We start from the raw sequence: 22,939 nt of genomic DNA on the forward strand, positions 1-22,939 counted from the left end.
TCTAGAGAATGATGCCTAACTACAACCTCCTCTGAAAACTAAATTCACTGTTATAAGATTTAATCTAGTGCTAGATTTCAGATATTCAGGACTTGCTGTAAGAGAGATGATGACGACATGCAGATAATACATATTCTGTTTGGTTTTTGTTTGGGGGAAAAATGTTAAGAATGTCACTTGCTAATGGTGAAGAATTCTATAGTGATCCTGCATATCTTCTTGAGTTGCTAATTAGACATAGTGACCAAGCTTCAGTCTTCAGGAAAAAAAAATCTTCTCAATAAAAGGTGGTGTTCTCTGCATGTTCTCACTCATAAGTGGGAGTTGAACATTGAGAACATATGGGCACAGAGAAGGGAACAACACACACCAGGGCTTGCTGGGAAGTGACAGGTGAGGGGAGGGAACTTGGAGGACTGGTCAACAGGTCCAGCAAACCCCCATGGCACACATACACCTATATAACAAACCTGCACGTTCTGTACGTGTATCCTGCTTTTTTTTTTTTTTTCAGAAGAAATAAAGACACAAAATTAAAGCAAAATAAAACTTTCCTAATCCCAAAACAAAAAATAAATAAAATTAAAAAATAAAAGGTGATGTTCCATCAATATCTCAAATAAGCCGTATCTCATCATAATGTTTCCAGAACAGTCAGCAACAATATTTTTAATCACCATAACACTCATAACGTATATTAATCCCTATACACATACATTTTCTGGCTTTTCCCCTCTTAGGTTGCTTGAGGTTCCCCTTAAAATCACCAGCATAAAAAAATTCCCTCTCTGACTTGGGCTCTGAAATGAAACTTCCTCCTTATTCCTCAGGGAAAATTAGTACCCCATCTGAACACAGCACCTGTATTGCCAATCTGACTGTTGTAACTACTGCCTGTTGAAGAGAAAATACTTTCTAGTTATTGAACGGAATCAGCGTGTCGGCCAAGATCTGTTTAAGTAAGTATAAACAAGAAGAATGTCTGAAAATTTGGTCCACAGAAAATAACAAGACGTTTGATACTGGGTAAACCAAGAATGTTTTGTTCATGTGTTACCAAATATCCAGCTATCATATACCTATCAGAAATGCTTATTTCACAAGCATTAAGTTATATCACAATAACTTAGCCATACCCAGAAAAATGAAGTGGAGCTGATTTCACTGGGCGTTTTCTGCTGCTTCCTCTCTTCAAGTTAGACTGGAAATACTATCAAGAAAATCCTCCCAGCAATCTGCCCCAAACAAGGAAGTACATAAAAAAAGAACAAGGAGGTAGGAGCAGGAGAAACAGAGATTTAAAAAAAATGAGGCTTTTTATCTGTACTTAGAACTCAAAAAATGTGCAGTTTGAAATAACTTCTCTTTCTTCTATCTACTCATGTTATTTTGATTCATGTGAAAAAATACTTTAAAAATCCACAGTTGGGAGTTTTCAAAATTTCAAAATAAAAATCTGGCAGGAAGTGTCTCTAAATACAACAACTCAATTATATTCAGAAAGGAAATGTTCCCAATAGGCCTGAGCTAATCAGAAAATAATAAAACCCGAAAGCATTGTGAATGGAAACATGGTAAAACTAAGCTGGTCTGAAATAAACACTGACATGAATATGAAAAACATACACATTCAGAGAAAAACACTGAGCATTATGTAAAGGCAGCAAATGCCAAATATTTAAAAGTAATTACTATATTTGGTTTTTGACAACTATTTTTCTGAATTTGTAATTTAAAATAAAACGAAGGAATGTCTCTCACCCCCTCTTCCTTCTATAGTTGTACTGCTCGTATCATGATTATGTCTTTCTTTGATGTAAAACCCTGAACATGTGGTTTTGTCAAGTGTGGTCCATACTAGAAATGTCTCTTTTGCTACTTCTAGTTGTGTGTATGGCACTTAGTTAAATTCTGAATCTCAGATTTATTATCTATAAATGGGAGTAATACTGACCTTATGGACTTATTAGAAGTGTTAAATAGGCACAATTTCTAGCCCTCAATAGAAAATAAACAAATGTTGGGCTCCAAAGTATTGTCCAGTCCCCTTCAAACCATTAATACAGTAGAAATGAGTATAGGGTTTCAAGTTCACTAGCTCAGAAATATTTGATTATAGGTATTAGAAATACATGTACATAATAAGCATGCCAAGACAGTGACTTCTCCATGGTAAGTTTGCTCTTCCAGAGATAAATATAATATTCTATGAAGAATGTGACACTGAAGAAAGAATGGACGATGGGAAAGAAAGAGTGCCAGAAGTTCAAAATGACCCTAAAGTGGTCAGAGCTACAGCTCTGTCAGGAGAAAACAAAAGGAAGTGTGACAAACCCAGTCTAATACAACCACTGACAAAGATGTGAATTCTTCTGCTCATAGGTACCAAATGCAATGTAATCTGCCCTGCCAGAGAGACACATAAAAGTTATCTGCAGAAAAGAGAAAGATTTGAGAGAAAGGGTATAAATGCTTTTAGTAAACAATGTAACAATTACAAGAATATTTTTAAACATACCAAATGCGGAGGTTCATTTATCCCAAGTGGTTCCTGAAAAACATATTAAAACATTTTCAAAATTGTAATCACATAATCTTAGTTGTCTTTTTGAAAATTTTGAAAATATCCTTTGAAAAAAAATTTTTTTTTCTTTTTTCTTTTTTTCTTTTCTGAGACAGAGTATTCCTCTGTTGTCCAGGCTGGGGTACAATGGCACAGTCTCAACTCACTGCACCCTTGATCTTCAGGGCTCAAGCAATCCTCCCAACTCAGCCTCCCAAGTAGCTGGGACTACAGTCAAGTGCCACCACGCCCAGTTAATTTTGCTTATTTTTTGTAGAGACGAGGTCTCACTGTGTTACTAAAGCTGGTCTCGAACTACTAGGCTTTACCTTGGCCTCCCAAAGTGCTAGGATTGCAGCCCTGTGCCACTGCACCCAGCTTGAAAAAATTTTTTCATGGTTTGACCTATTTATGAGACTCTTTGAACTGGCTATGGCTCTCAAATAACCTACTGAATTCTCTTATAATAATTTTAGTATTTATAACTAATTCATATTAAGTAATATTGTAGGTGGAAGAAAAATATGGCCTAGTGCCCATTACAAAGAAGGAGTGTGAATTTCTGAACATTATCTCATGGGCACTCTTATTGTTCTGCAGGGTTTATTATGCAAACTGGCCACACTATTCTACAACTTCATGAATTTGCACACAAGGAGATTATTCCTTCTTTGTGAAATGCCCTTTCTGCCTAGTTTATCCTTTAAACTATCACTCAATTCACCAACACATCCTATTCTGTGGCAAGGTTTTCAATTCCCCAGGCACTGATTGTTCCCTTTCCCTGCTCCCCTGCACTGCGTACACACTTCATTTTCTCACTAATCATGCTATCATTAATTGTCCATACATCTATCTCCCCTGGGAGAGAGAACCATCAGGACAGTCTTATTCAATTCTTATCTCCAGTGATTAGCAGAGTGTCCAACACATCAGAGACACTAAATAAATGCTGTTAAGTGAATGAACTGATCAAATTACAAAGCCATCTCATTCATGTGTTAATATGTACTACTGTCTATTGAGTCTATAGAAATTCAAGTGATATTGTGTTTTCTTTCTATATACACACATGACATCATTCAACAACTCCACTTTTAAAAGTGTTTTCCACCTGCTCCTGAATGACTAATGGGTACATAACGAAATGAAGGCAGAAATAAAGATGTTCTTTGAAATCAACGAGAACAAAGACACAACATACCAGAATCTCTGGGACACATTCAAAGCAGTGTGTAGAGGGAAATTTATAGCACTAAATGCCCACAAGAGACAGCAGGAAAGATCCAAAATTGACACTCTAACATGACAATTAAAAGAACTAGAAAAGCAAGAGCAAACACATTCAAAAGCTAGCAGAAGGCAAGAAATAACTAAAATCAGAGCAGAACTGAAGGAAATAGAGACATAAAAAACCCTTCAAAAAATTAATGAATCCAGGAGCTGTTTTTTTGAAACGATCAACAAAATTGATAGACCGCTAGCAAGACTAATAAAGAAGAAAAGAGAGAAGAATCAAATAGATGCAATAAAAAATGAAAAAGGGGATATCACCACTGATCCCACAGAAATACAATCTACTATCAGAGAATACGACAAACACCTCCATGCAAATAAACTAGAAAATCTAGAAGAAATGGATAAATTCCTGGACACATACACCCTCCCAAGACTAAACCAGGAAGAAGTTGAATCTCTGAATAGACCAATAACAGGCTCTGAAATTGTGGCAACAATCAATAGCTTACCAACCAAAAAGAGTCCAGGACCTGATGGATTCACAGCTGAATTCTACCAGAGGTACAAGGAAGAACTGGTACCATTCCTTCTGAAACTATTCCAATTGATAGAAAAAGAGGGAATCCTCCCTAACACATTTTATGAGGCCAGCATCATCCTGATATCAAAGCCTGGCAGAGACATAAACAAAAAAGAGAATTTCAGACCAATATCCTTGATGAACATTGATGCAAAAATCCTCAATAAAATACTGGCAAACCGAATCCAGCAGCACATCAAAAAGCTTATCCACCATGATCAAGTGGGCTTCATCCCTGGGATGCAAGGCTGGTTCAACATACGCAAATCAATAAATGTAATCCAGCATATAAACAGAACCAAAGACAAAAACCACATGATTATCTCAATAGATGCAGAAAAGGCCTTTGACAAAATTCAACAACCCTTCATGCTAAAAACTCTCCATAAATTAGGTATTGATGGGACGTATCTCAAAATAATCAGAGCTATCTATGACAAACCCACAGCCAACATCATACTGCATGGGCAAAAGCTGGAAGCATTCCCTTTGAAAACTGGCACAAGACAGGGATGCCCTCTCTCACCACTCCTATTCAACATAGTGCTGGAAGTTCTGGCCAGAGCAATCAGGCAGGAGAAGGAAATAAAGGGTATTCAATTAGGAAAAGTGGAAGTCAAATTGTCCCTGTTTGCAGAGGACATGATTGTATATCTAGAAAACCCCATCGTCTCAGCCCAAAATCTCCTTAAGCTGATAAGCAACTTCAGCAAAGTCTCAGGATACAAAATCAATGTACGAAAATCACAAGCATTCTTGTACACCAATCACAGACAAACAGAGAGCCAAATCATGAGTGAACTCCCATTCACAATTGCTTCAAAGAGAATAAAATACCTAGGAATCCAACTTACAAGGGACGTGAAGGACCTCTTCAAGGAGAACTACAAACCACTGCTCAATGAAATAAAAGAGGATACAAACAAATGGAAGAACATTCCATGCTCATGGGTAGGAAGAATCAATATCGTGAAAATGGCCATACTGCCCAAGGTAATTTATAGATTCAATGCCATCCCCATCAAGCTACCAATGACTTTCTTCACAGAATTGGAAAAAACTACTTTCAAGTTCATATGGAACCAAAAAAGAGCCCCCATCGCCAAGTCAATCCTAAGCCAAAAGAACAAAGCTGGAGGCATCACGCTACCTGACTTCAAACTATACTACAAGGCTACAGTAACCAAAACAGCATGGTACTGGTACCAAAACAGAGACATAGATCAATGGAACAGAACAGAGCCCTCAGAAATAATGTCACATATCTACAACTATCTGATCTTTGACAAACCTGACAAAAACAAGAAATGGGGAAAGGATTCCCTATTTAATAAATGGTGCTGGGAAAACTGGCTAGCCATATGTAGAAAGCTGAAACTGGATCCCTTCCTTACACCTTATACAAAAATTAACTCAAGATGGATTAAAGACTTACATGTTAGACCTAAAACCATAAAAACCCTAGAAGAAAACCTAGGCAATACCATTCAGGACATAGGCATGGGCAAGGACTTCATGTCTAAAACACCAAAAGCAATGGCAATAAAAGCCAAAATTGACAAGTGAGATCTAATTAAACTAAAGAGCTTCTGCACAGCAAAGGAAACCACCATCAGAGTGAACAGGCCACCTACAGAATGGGAGAAAATTTTTCGCAACCTACTCATCTGACAAAGGGCTAATATCCAGAATCTACAATGAACTCAAACAAATTTACAAGAAAAGAACAAACAACCCCATCACAAAGTGGGCAAAGGACATGAACAGACACTTCTCAAAAGAAGACATTTATGCAGCCAAAAAACACATGAAAAAATGCTCATCATCCCTGGCCATCAGAGAAATGCAAATCAAAACCACAATGAGATACCATCTCACACCAGTTAGAATGGCCATCATTAAAAAGTCAGGAAACAACAAGTGCTGGAGAGGATGTGGAGAACTAGGAACACTTTTACACTGTTGGGACTGTAAACTAGTTCAACCATTGTGGAAGTCAGTGTGGCGATTCCTCAGGGATCTAGAACTAGAAATACCATTTGACCCAGCCATCCCATTACTGGGTATATACCCAAAGGAATATAAACCATGCTGCTGTAAAGACACATGCACATGTATGTTTATTGTGGCACTATTCACAATAGCAAAGACTTGGAACCAAGCCAAATGTCCAACAATGATAGACTGGATTAAGAAAATGTGGCACATATACACCATGGAATACTATGCAGCCATAAAAAATGATGAGTTCATGTCCTTTGTAGGGACATGGATGAAACTGGAAACTATCATTCTCAGCAAACTATAGCAAGGACAAGAAGCCAAGCATGTTCTCACTCATAGGTGGGAATTGAACAATGAGAACACATGGACACAGGAAGGGGAACATCACACACCGGGGACTGTTGTGGGATGGGGGAGGGGGGAGGTACAGCATTAGGAGATATGCCTAATGCTAAATGACGAGTTAAGGGGTGCAGCACACCAACATGGCACATGGATACATACGTAACAAACCTGCACATTGTGCACATGTACCCTAAAACTTAAAGTATAATAATAATTTTTAAAAAAAGTGTTTTCCACATATTCAATTGCATACTATTACACGACGCAGCACTGGCTATATTCATACTTCGCTCACCAGTTGGATTGGTCGTATCGACATGATTATATTATTTGATCCTCCCCAGTCAAAAAAGCATTTGTATTTCCCTTTTTCTAAAATGTATTGTTCTCCACAGAAGAACTTTTGCTGGTAGGCAATCCATCTAACAGGGAAAAAAGAAAAAACAAAAAAATAAAAACAAGTGATATACAATTGGGCAAACAACAATTTTAAATACCAAAGACTCTTTCAAGGTTCTTATAGGAGGAGGCAACTTACACTCCACTTTTAACATGAATGGATCTTGTTTTACTGCCAAAGCCAATTTCTTCCAAATCAGAAATTTCCTGATTTGTAATGTCAATAAACTTCCCACTTTCTAGGTCAGATTCAAATAGTGTGACAGAAGATTCTATAAAATTCTGAAAGGAGAAAGAAGAAAGTTTAGGAAAACATACATATTCTGTTTTATGGACTGCTGATGGGGTAATTTTTATCACATACTGATGGGGTAATTTTTACACAAGTAACTCCAGGAAGAATTTTAGATGGCCCTGAAAACAATTTTATAGCTATTACTTCCATATAGTTTAAAGGAAAAAATCAGCCTGAATTTACTTTAATTGGGAAGATATTACATTTTTGTATAAATAGAAAGTAGTCAACAGTAAACTGCTGAGACTTAGAGGCTATCACAAGCAACACTAACTGCAAAGGAAACTAGTCTCACTTGTGCCTAAGGAACAAAAACTATATGAAACAAAAGTAAATAGTGTACTATGGCAATGTGTGACAGGATTTTATGAGCTTAAATGTAATAGGAAAAATATAATTTGCTTAACAAAAAATGCTCATTAAAAAATGAAAATGATAGGACATTTAAAAAATGTATAGTGAGTCAACACATTTAAAACAAAGATAGAAAATCTCTATGACTCAAGTAGATAAACTGGCAAAAGACAAAGACAGCTCACAAAAGAGAAAATAACAAATATGCAAATGTCTAATTTCATTAGTAAATTAAAGAAATTCAAACTAAAACAATTAGATAAAACTTTTTTTTTTTTTTTTTTTTTTTGAGAAGGAGTTTCACTCTTGTTGCCCAGGCTGGAGTTCAGTGGTGTGGTGGTGTGATCTCGGCACACTGCAACCTCTGCCTCCCAGGTTCCCACCATTCTCTGCCTCAGCCTCCAGAGTAGCTGGGACTACAGGCGCCCGCCACCACGCCCAGCTAATTTTTTGTATTTTTAATAGAGATGGGGTTTCACCGGGTTAGCCAGGATGGTCTCGATCTCCTGACCTCGTGATCCGCCCGCCTCAGCCTCCCAAAGTGCTGGGATTACAGGCATGAGCCACCGCACCCGGCCGTTTTTTTTTTTATAATATGTAAGTAAAAATACCCTTCAAACAATATCTTCTCTTCTGTTCTCCTTAGATTTTTTAAAAATTAAAATATTAACTAATATTTAGCTCATAGCTAAAGATGTTATTATAATCCTCATAATAATCTTAACATTTATCAAGAACTTACTAATGGCTTTATATGCATATTTGTACTAATCTTCACAAAAAACTATGAATTGGAGACTCTTATGATTCCTATCTTAGAGATACAGAAACTGATTGTCTAAGAGGTTAAGTACTGTGCCCAAGTGTAGACCTGTGATTTGAGGGCAAGTCTGTCTTACTCTAGAGCCCATGTGATATTATCCATTTTCCATTGCTCCAAAATGCTTAAACTTAAAAAGTACCCTAACAATAAAACACTGGATTTCATTCAGACTTACTAGCATTTCCATTTGTAGCTATAAATATAGGGTCACATTATAGACCAATATACATGTATAATAAATACATGACTTTCAGACACTTTATCATTTATGTTTAAGTTCACTAAAATATTTTCAGATGAAATACATATCTACATGTATTTAGATAATATAAAATATATATGTACATATTGTGAAAATGCTTTAAAAACTTGCTTATCAAATTATACTTAGAAAAATTGTATATTCCCTAGATATAGCATTATTATTGGAAAGCAGTTCTTAAAGTTCTTGTAGTTGTGACAGCCCTCTAAGAGTTAATAGGTAGAGTTGATGTGAGACATTGTTGCCCCATACAGAGGCTCAGATGTCTCCAGTGTGGGGAAGAGTGAAGCACTGCTTTTAAGATCCCCATTGAAGTAATCTCAAATACACTAGAGGACAGATAGAAGAGCTGCATAATACAATACAGTTTTCAAATGTCCTGGCTCCAGTATATGGAACACTCTGGATCTACAAAGGTCAAATACCAGACATGTTCCTTAGGGATAATGTGATCTGTGTCATGGAGTGCTTTGGAGAGGACAACCAGAAATGTGTTCCTAATTCCAAGTGAGTCATTCAAATACACTGGAATTGATTTTTTTTTAAATTTTATTTTTTGTAAGGAGAAGACCAAAAGGAATATAGCAGTATTTAGGCTCCAGGGACTAGGGAATTTTTATTCGTTGACTTCCTCAATAACACTTTCTTGGTGTCCTTGTTTTTCCTTAGTTCTATACTAGATAAATTTTATATTTGCTTTTGTTGTGATTTTCAGACTTTATGCCTCTTTTCAGATCTTTGACATCGAGTTGGTATGCAGCGGAGACCATTGTTTCTCCTAAATTAATGGATACATAAGATCTCCACCAATGTCTCATATCACATTGCCCTCTGGAGATTGTAATGCAGGGACTCAGCTGAGAGATTTTATGGAATTTAAAACTAATCAAATTACTGATCCTTAAGACTTATCTTTGGGCCTGAAGCAATTGCTCAGTAGTGTTCTCTTAGTAGTAGGGAGTACTGTACCTGAGGTTCTACTAACTTATGCAAGTGCTTTAAAATATAAAATGGAATAGAGTTTTTAAGGTTGTCCCATCATTGTTCCTTATTCTCGAGCAGAAGAGCTATATTTAAATCTAGGTGACTTTGGCAGTTACTTAATTGTGTAGAAAAGCAGCGATGGTAGTAATCTAGTAATCTCATAGGGACTTTATTCTGTTAGTGTGTTAAAAACTCTTGATTATATTTAATATTCCATCAAGTAACAGATGAAGTAAAAGGCTTATTAAACCATTTTTTGGACATACTTACATTGTTTACAATTTTTCACTATTGTAAATAATGCATTTTTGCATATAAGTTTCTCACCACTTAGTTCCCTTAGGAGACTTTTCTTAATTCAAAAAGGAATTACAGGGTCAGAGAGTGTGAACAGTTTCTTTTAAAACTATTTTTTAAGTCATTTTCTAAAATAGATGTTTAATCTTGTTTCCATCAGCAATATGTTTTGACAAAACGGAACTTTTAGATCTTTGTTTCCAACTCATTTGGTACAGTCACCAGAAAGATCTTTCTAAGCCATTAATGAAATCATGCTTACTAAGCCTAAAATCCATCAACAGTTCATGGTCAACTCAAGAAAAAAAAAAAAAAATCTGAACTCCTCAATATGGCCCTTCATTATCTGGCTTTAGATTCATCTTTCCAAAGTTCTCCCTAACATCCCGACTTAACCACATTTCCCTAAACATGGCAAAATTTCGCTTACGTGAGGGTTTCTCAATCTCAGCACTATTTATATTTGGGACCCTATAATTCTTTGTTGTTGGGGGCTGTCCTTCACATTGTAGGGGTTTGGCAGCAACCGTTGCCTCTACCCTGTAGATGTCAGTAGCCCCACTGCTCCAGATATGACAATCCAAAATGTCTCTAGGCACTGCCAAAGGCCCTCTAAGGGGTAAAATCACCCCCAGCTGAGAATCAATGGGTTATAACCTTGACTTTAGACATTAACATGTTAATCTCTTGCTAAACAGGCACATACCTTTTTCCTTCACCCTGTTATAGAACTTTTTCACTTGGTTAACTCTTTTTTGAACTTGAAATTTCAGCCAGCTGTCATCTTTTCCATGAAGCCCTCTCTATTCAAATGGGGATAACTGACCAACTGACCTTTTTCTGGGGACCCTGAGTACATTGTAGTTAATACAATCATAGCCAAGCAATACCAAACATTTATATAAGTGCTATCTTCCTTACCAGACTGCCTGCTGTGTAAATGTGGGGGCTGAGTCTGGCCACTCCTGGCATCTAACAAAGAAGGTACTCAAAAAATGATTATGCAAACAATGGGTGAAAAGTTAAAAAAAATTCCATAATAATCATGGCAGTTAAGAAAAATAGGCAAGTTGCATAAGCAGTTGAGGTTAATGCTCTTGGGTGTTAGAAATATTTTATAATCTCATATTCTATCAGGAGTCATGTCCAATGTTTGTGAACAGATTTTTTAAAAGGTAGAAAATTAAGGATAAGGAAGCTAACTCACAGCTTGTAAGTACCGGAAAGACAAGATAGGGCCACTTAATGCACCACAAGCATTACTGTCTTCAAAGTCTCCTTCTTCAAGCAGAAACTGCTGGCCTTTAAAATGTTCTTTTTCGTAGGCAACCCACCTAGAAATACAGGGGACACCCAAATGACCCATTAATAAAACTGTAGTCAAGAAAGCAAAACAGAGACAATCAAGATAAAGCTCATAGTGGTTCATTTCCATATTGTAAAAAGCAACACATTAGTTTTGTTTCATTTATAAAGATAGACAAATGGTGTGTGCTTCATAGATCAATAATTTTTATAATTTGGAGGCTTTTCCCAACAAAAGGTTAATTATAGAACTGCAACAGAGCAATGCTTTTTAAATGTTTGTGGTGTGATTTGATACTACAGCACAAGGTGGTCAGAGAACAATGTGTCAAGTAAATATAATACCAAGTGCATATAGCCAATGAGAAAGGATACAAATTTACATAGAGACCCAAAGATAGTCATTTTTATTTTACTAATTAAGCCATTCTGGAATGACAAAATGACTTTTACATGAAACATTTATTCAGGGTTTAAATAAAGTGAATCTGTCACTAGGCTTCAGTTCTAAAACAAAATACAAGATCGCTTATCAAAGAGGAACCAAGAAATTCGACTGAGCTGTTATTAGCCTCAGGGCCCCGCATGTATATAAGGACATCTGTAAATACTTACAGGTGGGAAATGTTGGTCCCACTACTTTCTTGACTTCTAATCTAAAACTATCAGTACAAGACACTGGTAAATGCCATGAGTTATTAAGCTCCTCCATAAAACTTACCTTTTTATAAACTAATCCACAGTCTCTAATGCAATGTGGGCATAGATGGCTCATAAAACAAGTTGGCCTTCTCAAATCTGCCCTTAGCCACACTGTGTAGTTAGGCTGAGATGCCCTCCAATAGTGCAGATTCCAAGGATGACTATTTCTGAGCTCCAGGGTTGGGAACTTTGAAATTCAGGAGCTTGACAAAATAAAGCCTAGGAGGGCTGCCTACTACTGCTTTTTCTTTCTTCACTCCTACTGTGGTTGTGAAGATATAGAAAATATTCCAAGTAATTGTTTTCGTAGGGCACAAAATAGCAGCTATTAATTGTTACTCCCTCTCCCCTTTCTGTAAGTATAGGTATGATGGTGGGGCAGAGGGTCCACATGAATTGGAATAAACCTATAAACCTATTTATACATCTCAGCATATCTGTAATATGTAAATGAACCAACATTATTTTATTCTTAAACAATTACATGAAAATAAATTTCACAAAACAACTTTTAAATTCTAAGCTTTATTTTACATAAGTGTGGCTACTCAAAACATGCTTTTATTTATATCTGAATGGGAAAAGAAATAAAAGGTATAAAAGACCTTAAAGGATCGATTAAGATTCGCAAATTTATGACAGTCCAATAATCATGTACTCAGTTTTTCTTAGTAGACTAAGTTTTGATTAAGATTCAATTTATATATCCATCTGGTATATTTAAAGATAGGTATTATCTGAGAAAAGTTAAGAAACATTAGTTTTACTTTCCACAGATTCCTCAAGATGGTACAGGGATGGAGTCCATGCTACCTACAGATACAATTAAACAACAAAACCAAAAAATGGTAGAAGTTGTGAAAAAATAATAAGCTATTCCTCTTTAAATGGGGACATCACATCTTTCTCTTGCAGTTGTGATAGACAAATGAAAGTTTGTATCCTGCATTACAAGTCATGTTTACTTAGGATTTTTATGAAATAGCTATTTAAAAAAAAACTTGGAGAATAACAATGCACATCACACAGAATTTTAGCAGATAATTTTCTATGCAGCAGAAAATTGGTTTTAACCTAAGTCAATCTAGTTAATAGGAAAAACATTTAGATCTCAAAGTGAGGAAAAGGCAAAAATATTTTATAGCAGGGTTAACAAGAAACATGTATGTTCACAAACCAGACAATATTACAAATAAACACACTAAAAATGTGTTTATCCAAACCATATTTGTTCTTCAAGACCCAAATAAATTTTTTAAATTGAAGGACAAGGAAGTGATTAATATGTCAGATTAATAATTGATATAGTCTGCATATCCAGCATATATAATCTCTTACATTTTTAGTTTGACTAGTATTGCTATTACTTAATTTACTGCCAGAAATTGCAAAGTCTAGTTCTCTAAATATAGACCCTTGAGTGATCTTAAACAATTCACTTAACTTCTGTGAATAAAATATTTTAGTAGCATCTTTTACTAGAGTAGCTATTAGCAAAATTATATGATGTTACTGCAAATACCAAGAGATACTGATACTTAAAACAAACTAACGTTCCAAAATAAGCAGTGTATCAACAGAGAGACAATAGAATGTTTCTAGAGGGATTCCAGCATTGGGTTGACAATGACAAATTAACAATGAGGATAGTTTCTTCTTCACTGTTTCACCTACCAGGATACAAATATAAAGGTACATCCCAGGCCCATCATAGATTTGGGGGGGCTTCTGCCCCAGGAACTGCTGACTAAGACTGCGATGGTAGCAATGATGGTTACACTTGGGTTTATATCCAGGGGTTCCTAGAGAGCTTCCTCAAAAGCAGTTCAGAGCCCGGGGGGCAACCAATGTCAAAAATCCTTGACTTTGGAAACACACAACCCAGATCCTTTTTTAACAAGGGAAGGCTCACTGGCAAGGTCCTTGGTACATAAGTCAAGTATGATCAACAGAATAGTGTATAAAAACTGGGGCTCTCATTCACATTCATAACTTGTGAAAACCTAATTTTATCTTGCAATTCTTATAGTCTATCCTGTGTTCAGAAATACAATGTGTTGCAGTTTTAGAAACTATTTTCTACATTTAATATATCTCAAAATCTTTAATACAAACAAGAGTCCACAGAAAACCATAAGTAACTAATATTTTTTACTTTCCATATTACAGAAGGAATGTATATTTTTAGATTAAAAACAAATCATTTTTGCTTTGCTTAGCACATTTTTGTGCTGACCTTCAAAAACAGACTACTAGTGTAAATATTAAAAATACGATACTCACACTCCACCAATGACACGAATTGATCCAATTCTGTGAAAATCTCCATCATTTTTCAAAAAATTAGGAACAGAATCTATATGTTCACTAAACTCTTTAGCCTGTCCATGGAAGTGAGGCTTTTCATAAACAATAACCTGAAAAATTATTTAACATGTTTATATTTTAGTATAGATACATATTTACTTAAGTGACACCAAAGACCACAAAATGTACAGGGACTACTATCTATTTTTTTTAATTAATATGAGGAGATTTCAAAAAGTTCATGGAAAAGGTGTATTACAAAAAACTATGCAGGGATTGCAAAATTTTTTGCACCAAAATCAACTCCTACTAACTTGTTATAACACATCTGAACAGGATCTAGTTCGAGGTACTAAGAAGAACAAAACAGTAGTTTGAAAAAAGCCCCTATCTGAGCAACACAAATTTTGCTAAAAATGATGCAAGAATAAACAAATTTATGGTGAAGCTTGGTTAAAAGAATGGTGAAATCACTGATGATTTACAAAACGTTTATGGAGACAATACCCCAAGGAAATCAGCAGTTTACACATAGGTAACTCATTTAAGAAGGGACGATATGATGTTGAAGATGAAGCAAGAATCGGCAGACCATCCGCGTCAATTTGAAAGGAAAAAATTCTTCTTGTTTGCACCCTAATTGAAAAGCACTGATGATTAACCACAGAAACAATAGCCAACACCACAGATACCTCAGTTGGTTCAGCCTGCACAATTTCGACTCAAAAATTAAAGCTGAACAAACATTTCATTCTGTAGGTACCAAGACCGTTATGCTCCGATCAGCTGCAGATAAGAGCAGAGCCTTCAACTGAAAATTTAAACAAATGGGATAAAGATCCTGAAGCATTTCTTCAAAGAATTATAACAGGAGATGAAACATGGCTTTACCTGTATGATCCTGAAAACATAGCACAATCAAAGCAATGGCTACCAAAATGTGGAAGTGATCCAGTCAAAGCAAAAGCAGGCCAGTTAATGGCAAGTGTCGTGGCAACAGTATTTTGGGATGTTCAAGGCATTTTGCTTGTTGGTTTTCTGCATGGCCAAAGAACAACATCTGTTTATTATGAAAGTGTTTTGAAAAAGTTAGCCAAAGCTTTAGCAGAAAAACACCCAGGGAAGCTTCACCAGAAAGTCATTCTCTACCACGGCAATGCTCCCATTCATTTTTCTCCTCAAACAAGGGCAATTTCCCAAGAGTTTCCATGAGAAATCATTAGGCATACACCTTATGCTCCTGAATTGCCTCCTTCTGGCTTCTTTTTTTCCCCAATCTTAACGAAAACTCTAAAGGGAACCCATTTTCCTTCAGCTAATAACATAAAAAAGACTGCATTGACATAGTTAATTTGCAAGACCATCAGTTCTTTAGGGATGGACTAAATAGCTGGTATGACTGCTTATGAAAGTGTCTTGACAGTGATGAAGCTTATGATGAAAAATAAGGTGTATAGTTATTTTTATATTTTAATTCCATTTTTTCCATGAACTTTTTGAAGTCCCCTCATGTATACTTACAGTATAGCACAATGTTGGATATTCACAAAGAATATGTGAGTCTTTATCATCATAAAGATAAAATATCTTATTTAATAATAAGTTTCTCTCATATTACAATAATATACTTGAGTGTGATTACATTGTTTTGGTCACCCAAATACTAGGATCATCTCATAGGGTAAACTGCCTTATAACTAACTGATTCTTGAATTATCTTTATAAGTATATCCCTGTGTTCAGAATTTAATATAGACCTTCCTTCTACTTACTGAATTTCCCCTAAAGAACTCTCTTGAGATTCCAGGGTATAACAATAAATTATCTATTGACTTTTAAAAATACATACTGTTTCTTACAACGCTAACTGCTTCTATGGCCTACTATTCATTGAGAAGAAACAGACATGCAAATTCTAGAATTGAAATACAAAACTTCCTAAAAAATAAATGATTGAAAAATATTATTTCTAAAGATTGGATATTTGATTTAAATTGACGGGATGCAATACGTATTGTCAGAAACAAATTTCTGGCATTTACTTCAAATTTGGATTGGAATAGTATTTCACCTTTACTATTTTGCTGTCTTTTTACTTCTCAAATACCAGCTGCATTAAGTATGAGGAACTGATAACAGCATTTACCCACATTCTCTCACTTGGTCCTATTTGTGGGTAATGGAATAATTTGTGCACAAGTGTCAACTCAATATCTTGCCAAATAAACCCCATGCTTAAAAACACTAAATCAAAAAGGTTATAGCTTCCTTATGACTAAAAACTGATAATATTAGGGAAACAATACATAGTACTGATCCTGCACTTTTCCATGTTAGGTTTGCACAGGGTACTATATTTGAAATGACAAAGCTTCATTTGGGTTTAATACATTATTACATATGCTGACCACATTCAAACTCAGTAAGAAATACAAATTCTTTGATGGGAAAGCCACAAATTAATATCAAACAACTTATAAATTGTGATTACCAATCCATTCATATACACCTACAACCTGTCAAACTGCAAATGTCCAAGGAAGATCCAGCCTGTCACAACTGAAGTCCTGACTGACCAGACTAGGAGACTGAGAGAGAAGGCATTCAGACAGCATCACAGCTAATTGTACATCTTTTACATCTTGACTGCAAATAGAATCACCTAGGACTCTTTGGAAATTGTTGACCATGGCCCAAACTAATATAGTATCTCTGGGAGTGCAGCCCAGGCTCAGGCATTTTTAAAAATTCCAATATGTATAATTCCAACAGTCAAAGTATATTAGATACACTCAGATACAGAAGTTTTAAAAGACTCCATCTATGTGGCTGAGAGAATGGAAGTCAGTTCCATAAATTACAAAGTCCAGAAATGGGAGAGTTGAAGGAGTTGTGTCTTGTTTTAGAGAAGAGGAAGACAAATGAATCTCGGCTTCCATACCTGCCCCTGGAGGTGCTGTAACCTAATTACAAGCAGGCCTGTTTGCATCTTTTATCGCTGTACTGGTTTGCCTTCTCTCTCCCTCTAAACATACTTTGTAATTCTGTTTCCTCCTTTCTTTCCCTGAATTTGCTTGATCCTGGCACCACTGCCACCCGTTTTCATTGCCTTGCCTCTACTCTTCCCTTTGGATACTCGTACTTACAAACTGCCATCTATCTGGTAAGAGCTACCTACACTTCCTCCTGATCAGCCTTGATCACCTTCCTGAGCATCACTCCCAAATGCCTGCTAGATATCTCCACTTTAATAACTAGCTGCTAGCTCAAGTACCCTCCCTCAAAACAAAAATCAAACCTATCACCTTTCCACCCTGTAGCAGAAATGTAGTGAGTCTGACTGATTTATTGGTACAGAACCTCCATCTTTGCAGACTGATCCCACTCTCCATTCACAGCCATAGGGTGGGCCTTCATCAAACATTTTGTGCATTCACTTCCCACCTCCCCAAAATCGATTAGCTAAGTATAATCATATGTGGAGGTACTTTTTATTCCAATGATTCAAAATTATTGGAATAAATACTAATCCTGAGACTTTTTAGCCTGCTACAAAAATCAGTTCAAAACTTACCTTTAAGTTCATGGGCATTTCCACTTTCAGTCCACCCTTAAGATGACAAGACAGTTTAATATTAGGTAAATATTTAAAATATTTGAATGTAATATCTGAAAGTGATATATGTAGGTTACATAAAAATCGAATCAGTGAAGATTACACACCAGTCAAATTTAAATTGTGCTAAATTTTAAACTTTAAGTACAGAACTCTATAGTAGCCAAAACCAAGTTATAGTGTTCCTCGTCAATGTAGATGGGGCAAGAAATCTTCTGGGGACTGTTGTGGGGTGGGGGAGGGGGAGGGACAGCATTAGGAGATATACCTAATGCTAAATGACGAGTTAATGGGTGCAGCAAAACAACATGGCACATGCATACATATGTAACAAACCTGCACATTGTGCACATGTACCCTAAAACCTAAAGTATAATAATAAAAAAAAAAAAGGATACACTTTCCAGATTACAACTACTATGAGGAAGGAAACTGAGCTTTTGTCCTTGAGTACATATGACCAATTAAGATTTAATCCCACTTCAGAGTGTCCCAAAAAGAAAAGTGGTATTGCTAGTAAACTTAGAAATCTCATTCAGCAGAGTAGATTTCTTAGCCAGCTAATCCAAAGGTCTTCCCTACAATTATTTGGGCTTTCTAAATTAGAGCACTGAGCTAACCACACTAACCTTTCCAAGTTCTACCTACACTTTTTATCACATGCACTGTCTTTGTGACCTCAAAGTTGTACAGCATAAAAAGCAACTGTTTCCTTACAAAAACCCCAGTTCTGTAGTTTTTTTGTTTCAAGTGCTACTCCACATTGTGATATTTCTTAAAATGTTTTAGTTTGTCCTAGTGGCTATGTTTTTAAAGGGCATGGACCAACCAAAAATGGTTTATCACATAGCCAATGTTTAATTGAACAGTTTGCCACTCAAGTAAATGTTTCTAACAAAAAATAAATACTGTAAATACTGAAGGCACTACAGTACAACAGTTTGCCAATTCAGTAGTATACATATTCACTTGAGATTGAGATGCATGAGCAACCATCACGGTTATTTAATTTTGGATTCATGGGTACTTGGGAAAAGGAATGCTTCTTTTCAAATTTGCTTACCATTTGAAGCGGATGTAATGATTTCATTTCTGCTGTAGAAATCTCAAAGAGCCCATGGTCTTCTTCCAGAACTGTAGCTTGTCCCTTAAAATTAATATCTGGGTAGGCAAGCCAACTATATAAAAATAGATAGTTTAAGTTAAAGTATAATAGTACTGCTTTAGTCTGGTTCTGTAAGTAAAAAGAGCTACCAAAATAAAAAAACAAAATCCTCCATCACGTAATTACCCTAGTAAAACACACTCAAAGTGAGAGCCAGACATTATATAACGATAATAGTTACCATGTTATTTACATTCACACATTATCCATCCTATAATAAGCTATCTGTCCTATAACAAGTCTAATATGTTTTCCAATCATTAGGCATTACTTTTATTTTTCCGATACCTAAAACATGTGGCACCTTTAATTCAAGTGGGAAATAATTAGAAAATCAAAACCAATTTCACTATATTCCATTCTTTTTTAAACTGGAACAATCAGAGGTAGGGATTCCACAAGGTGTTTTACATTTTGAGCCACATTTTTAGAATCAATATCAGTTCTATTGGCTGCCTAAGGAACAGTATTTGCAATCGGATTCCCAAAAGACCCATCTTCCAGCTAAGCTTGATAATTACAGACATTCCTCATGGATACGGCCAATTACTGGCCTACCCAAGAGTTGTTTTTTGTTTTTGTTGTTTTTTCTTGAGACAGAATTTTGCTCTTGTTGCCCAGGCTGGAGTGCAATGGTGTGATCTCAGCTCACCACAACCCCTGCCTTCTGGGTTCAAGCAATTCTCCTGCCTCAGCCTCTCGAGTAGCTGAGATTACAGGCATGTGCCACCATGCCCAGCTAATTTTTTTGTATTTTTTTAGTAGAGATGGGGTTTCTCCATGTTGGTCAGGCTGGTCTCGAACTCCTGACCTCAGGTGATCCACCCGCCTTGGCCTCCCAAAGTGCTAGGATTACAGGCATGAGCCACCACACATGGCAGGCCTGCCCACGAGTTCTAATTCACATGTGGGGGAGACAAAAGAGTTGTCCTACAGTGACTCCAAAATTGTATACCAACCATCATCAGAGTAAACAACAACAGTGAGGGAGCAGAGGGTTTCATGTTGAGCCAGATATCCACAGGGTTTGGAGTCAAGTCAATCTGGGAATGAACTAAGACTAAACTTAGACCCATACTCCTAACAGATACCTCTAGAACCAGAGAGGCCTAGTATCAAATCCATGCTTACCAGCTAGTAGCCTGGGACAAATCACTCATATATAATATGAGAGTAACACCAACTGCCTTTCAGGAACAGAGGAGTCATAAACAAAAAAGTCATATGTGCCTGATACCACAGAGGCAGTCAGTGACTATTAGAACTTAGACACTCTAGAAATAGTTCAGGTTCCAAAATTTTAGGCCAGGGACATGCTTTTATTTCTCAATCACAGAATTTGTTGGATGAAAAGACAGTAGATCCATATATCAAGAATTACATCTCAGAATTCTATACCTGCTCCTGTGCGTCATATATCAAAGCTCTAATTAGATCCAAAGAATCTTTTAACCCCTGCAGTCTTTCTTGGGTGACTGAGAGTATAAACATTAGCTAGAAACTTTAGAAATATGTGTGTCCTCTACTGAAATATGAAAGTGGTGGCAATCAATCACTATAATAAAAAGGAACTGATACGTACACTCCTGACTTCACAGTGAAGGACATAGATTTGGAGATATTCAGTTCTTCCAAATTGGGGACTGCTCTCTGTATGTAGACAGGACAACAGGCTGGGTCAGATTGTGGTAAAAGCTCTATCTCTGGAATGCTGCAGTCCTGAAAAAAAAATAATTTGGATTTGAAATCAACTAGAGTCACACAGTCTAGTCTTCTCAATGTCCTGGACATAGAGTTACACTGTTCTCATTATCGAGTTGAATTTCTTCACAAAGAAAACATAAAGGACATATTGTTTCTCCTCACCCTTTTTTTTTTAAAAAATAAGTTTTTCTAAAAAGTTGTTAATGACATGAAAATTATAAATTTTATGGAAAAATTATTGTCCCAATGTTTCTGCTTTGTTTTTTAAAGATTCATTCCATTAAGCAATGCTTAGAGTTACCAAATTGAGTTCAGATTTCAGAGTTACCAAACTATTTGAGTGCCAAATATCTGTAAGCCTTCCTTCTTAGCAGTATAATAAAACCACAAGGGAGGAAGAGAGTTAAATAAAAGCTGATCTCATCAGGGATATAAAAAACAAGTAGAGAAGCAGTACCCTCTTCAGTGTTTATCTAATTTACATTGACAAAAAAATAGTCATTAGAGGTGAGGGTAAAGGAAATCTGTTTTCGTCCCTGTAGGACTCCATTTCCTAGTGCAGTAGGTTTGAAGAAGAAAAGCATTATGAAATTGACCCTTTACTCCATCACAGTCTTAAAAAATTATGCACCCATTGTCCTGTGAGACCTTCCTTAAAAATTTCCCTCATACATATCTCTTCTTACATATTTCCACTGTCACAGCCCTTGGTTAGGCCCAAACTTTGATTACAGGCCTACTTACAATCACTAGTCAAGCACTAGCTACTACTCTTTAGAGAGCTGAATTTGTTAGAACATCACTTTCCTCAAGAAACTCATTGGCTTCAGACCCAAGCACATCAAATTCATGTTTCTGTTTGTCTTTCTATAATAGGGTACCAAACTAGTGATCCACACTAACTTCCTACAACTCTGCAATCATATTGGTCTTCATGCTATCTGCACTTCCACTGCAGCCTCTGTAGGCTTTGCAGATGTTTCCCCTATCTCAACTAAAGAAATAATTCTTTATATTCTTAGTTTCAAAAATCTCTTCTAATAGTCAAGTTCTAACTCAATAAAAGACCTCATCCCTTCTTAGGGAATCAAAATTACAATTATTTTTTCCCTTCTCTGAAATTACAGATACACTTCTGTCTTAACACACTATCTCAATACTCATGAGTATTTAATGATAGAACTCAATACAACTCAAGTTTTAGTAATTATCCCCTATGACACTGTGAGATTCAAATGCATATGCTTTAATAAAATAGGTAAATATAATAACAGAGGTGGCATTTATAAGAGACTGAACAATTCTATTTCAGTTTTGCAATTCTAGAAGTATAATATTCTGATTTTTCAACTTTTCCCCAAACTGAATCCTCATTCTTATTAATATACAAAAGCAAGCAAGTTTCTACATCTCATTTTCAGAAAATTGGTTCTAAAATGCAAAATACTAAAGAAGCATAATCTAAAATATCCTTTAAAGTATAAAAGTATACTTCGTTCTAAAGTTTCATTTCAAAAATACGCAGAAATGTTTAGAACAGTCACCTGTCAATCCTCAAGGCTCTTTTGTATGCTATTAATAATAGAGTTCTAGTAACATTATTTCAAATACTTCCATATTAATGTCCCCCCAGGGATCTGAGTTACAGTAACAAAATACATAACTAACTGTCTCACACAAACAAATTTCCTCTGCATTGTGTTGTACAAACAATGTTTGGGTGGTGTACTCTAAAAGGGAAAAGCTAAGAAGCATTCAAGTCTACACAACACAGATGGAAATAGTATAATAGCAAAAGTGTAATCACTAAAAAATGAAAATAAAAATGAGAAGGCATATGTTTAAACCTAATTTTTGCTCTAGTTGATTGAAAAATATTTCACTGTTAAGTTCTATCTTCATGGTGGCTATTCATAGAAATAGCATGCTTTGCAAAATATATGTATAATCCTTGATGGACAAAGAAAGGCAAACACCAGCAACTGAAGGGCACTT

General features: G+C 35.9%; 1 protein-coding gene across 1 annotated transcript in view; it reads right to left on the bottom strand.

The window, feature by feature from the left end:
* Positions 1 to 22,939, bottom strand: part of CRYBG3 (crystallin beta-gamma domain containing 3) — a 137,141-nt gene that overhangs the window by 36,093 nt on the left and 78,109 nt on the right. Inside the window, exons 8-15 of the mRNA XM_030801803.1 lie at positions 20,823 to 20,959; positions 19,139 to 19,253; positions 18,034 to 18,069; positions 14,436 to 14,569; positions 11,353 to 11,479; positions 7,270 to 7,412; positions 7,027 to 7,153; positions 2,519 to 2,551 (exon numbers count right to left, since the gene is read on the bottom strand). Coding sequence (XP_030657663.1) covers positions 2,519 to 2,551; positions 7,027 to 7,153; positions 7,270 to 7,412; positions 11,353 to 11,479; positions 14,436 to 14,569; positions 18,034 to 18,069; positions 19,139 to 19,253; positions 20,823 to 20,959 — 852 coding nt within the window. The remainder of the gene's footprint in view (positions 1 to 2,518; positions 2,552 to 7,026; positions 7,154 to 7,269; positions 7,413 to 11,352; positions 11,480 to 14,435; positions 14,570 to 18,033; positions 18,070 to 19,138; positions 19,254 to 20,822; positions 20,960 to 22,939) is intronic.

Source organism: Nomascus leucogenys, chromosome 21, assembly GCF_006542625.1.
Source record: "Nomascus leucogenys isolate Asia chromosome 21, Asia_NLE_v1, whole genome shotgun sequence".
Lineage (NCBI taxonomy): Eukaryota > Metazoa > Chordata > Mammalia > Primates > Hylobatidae > Nomascus > Nomascus leucogenys.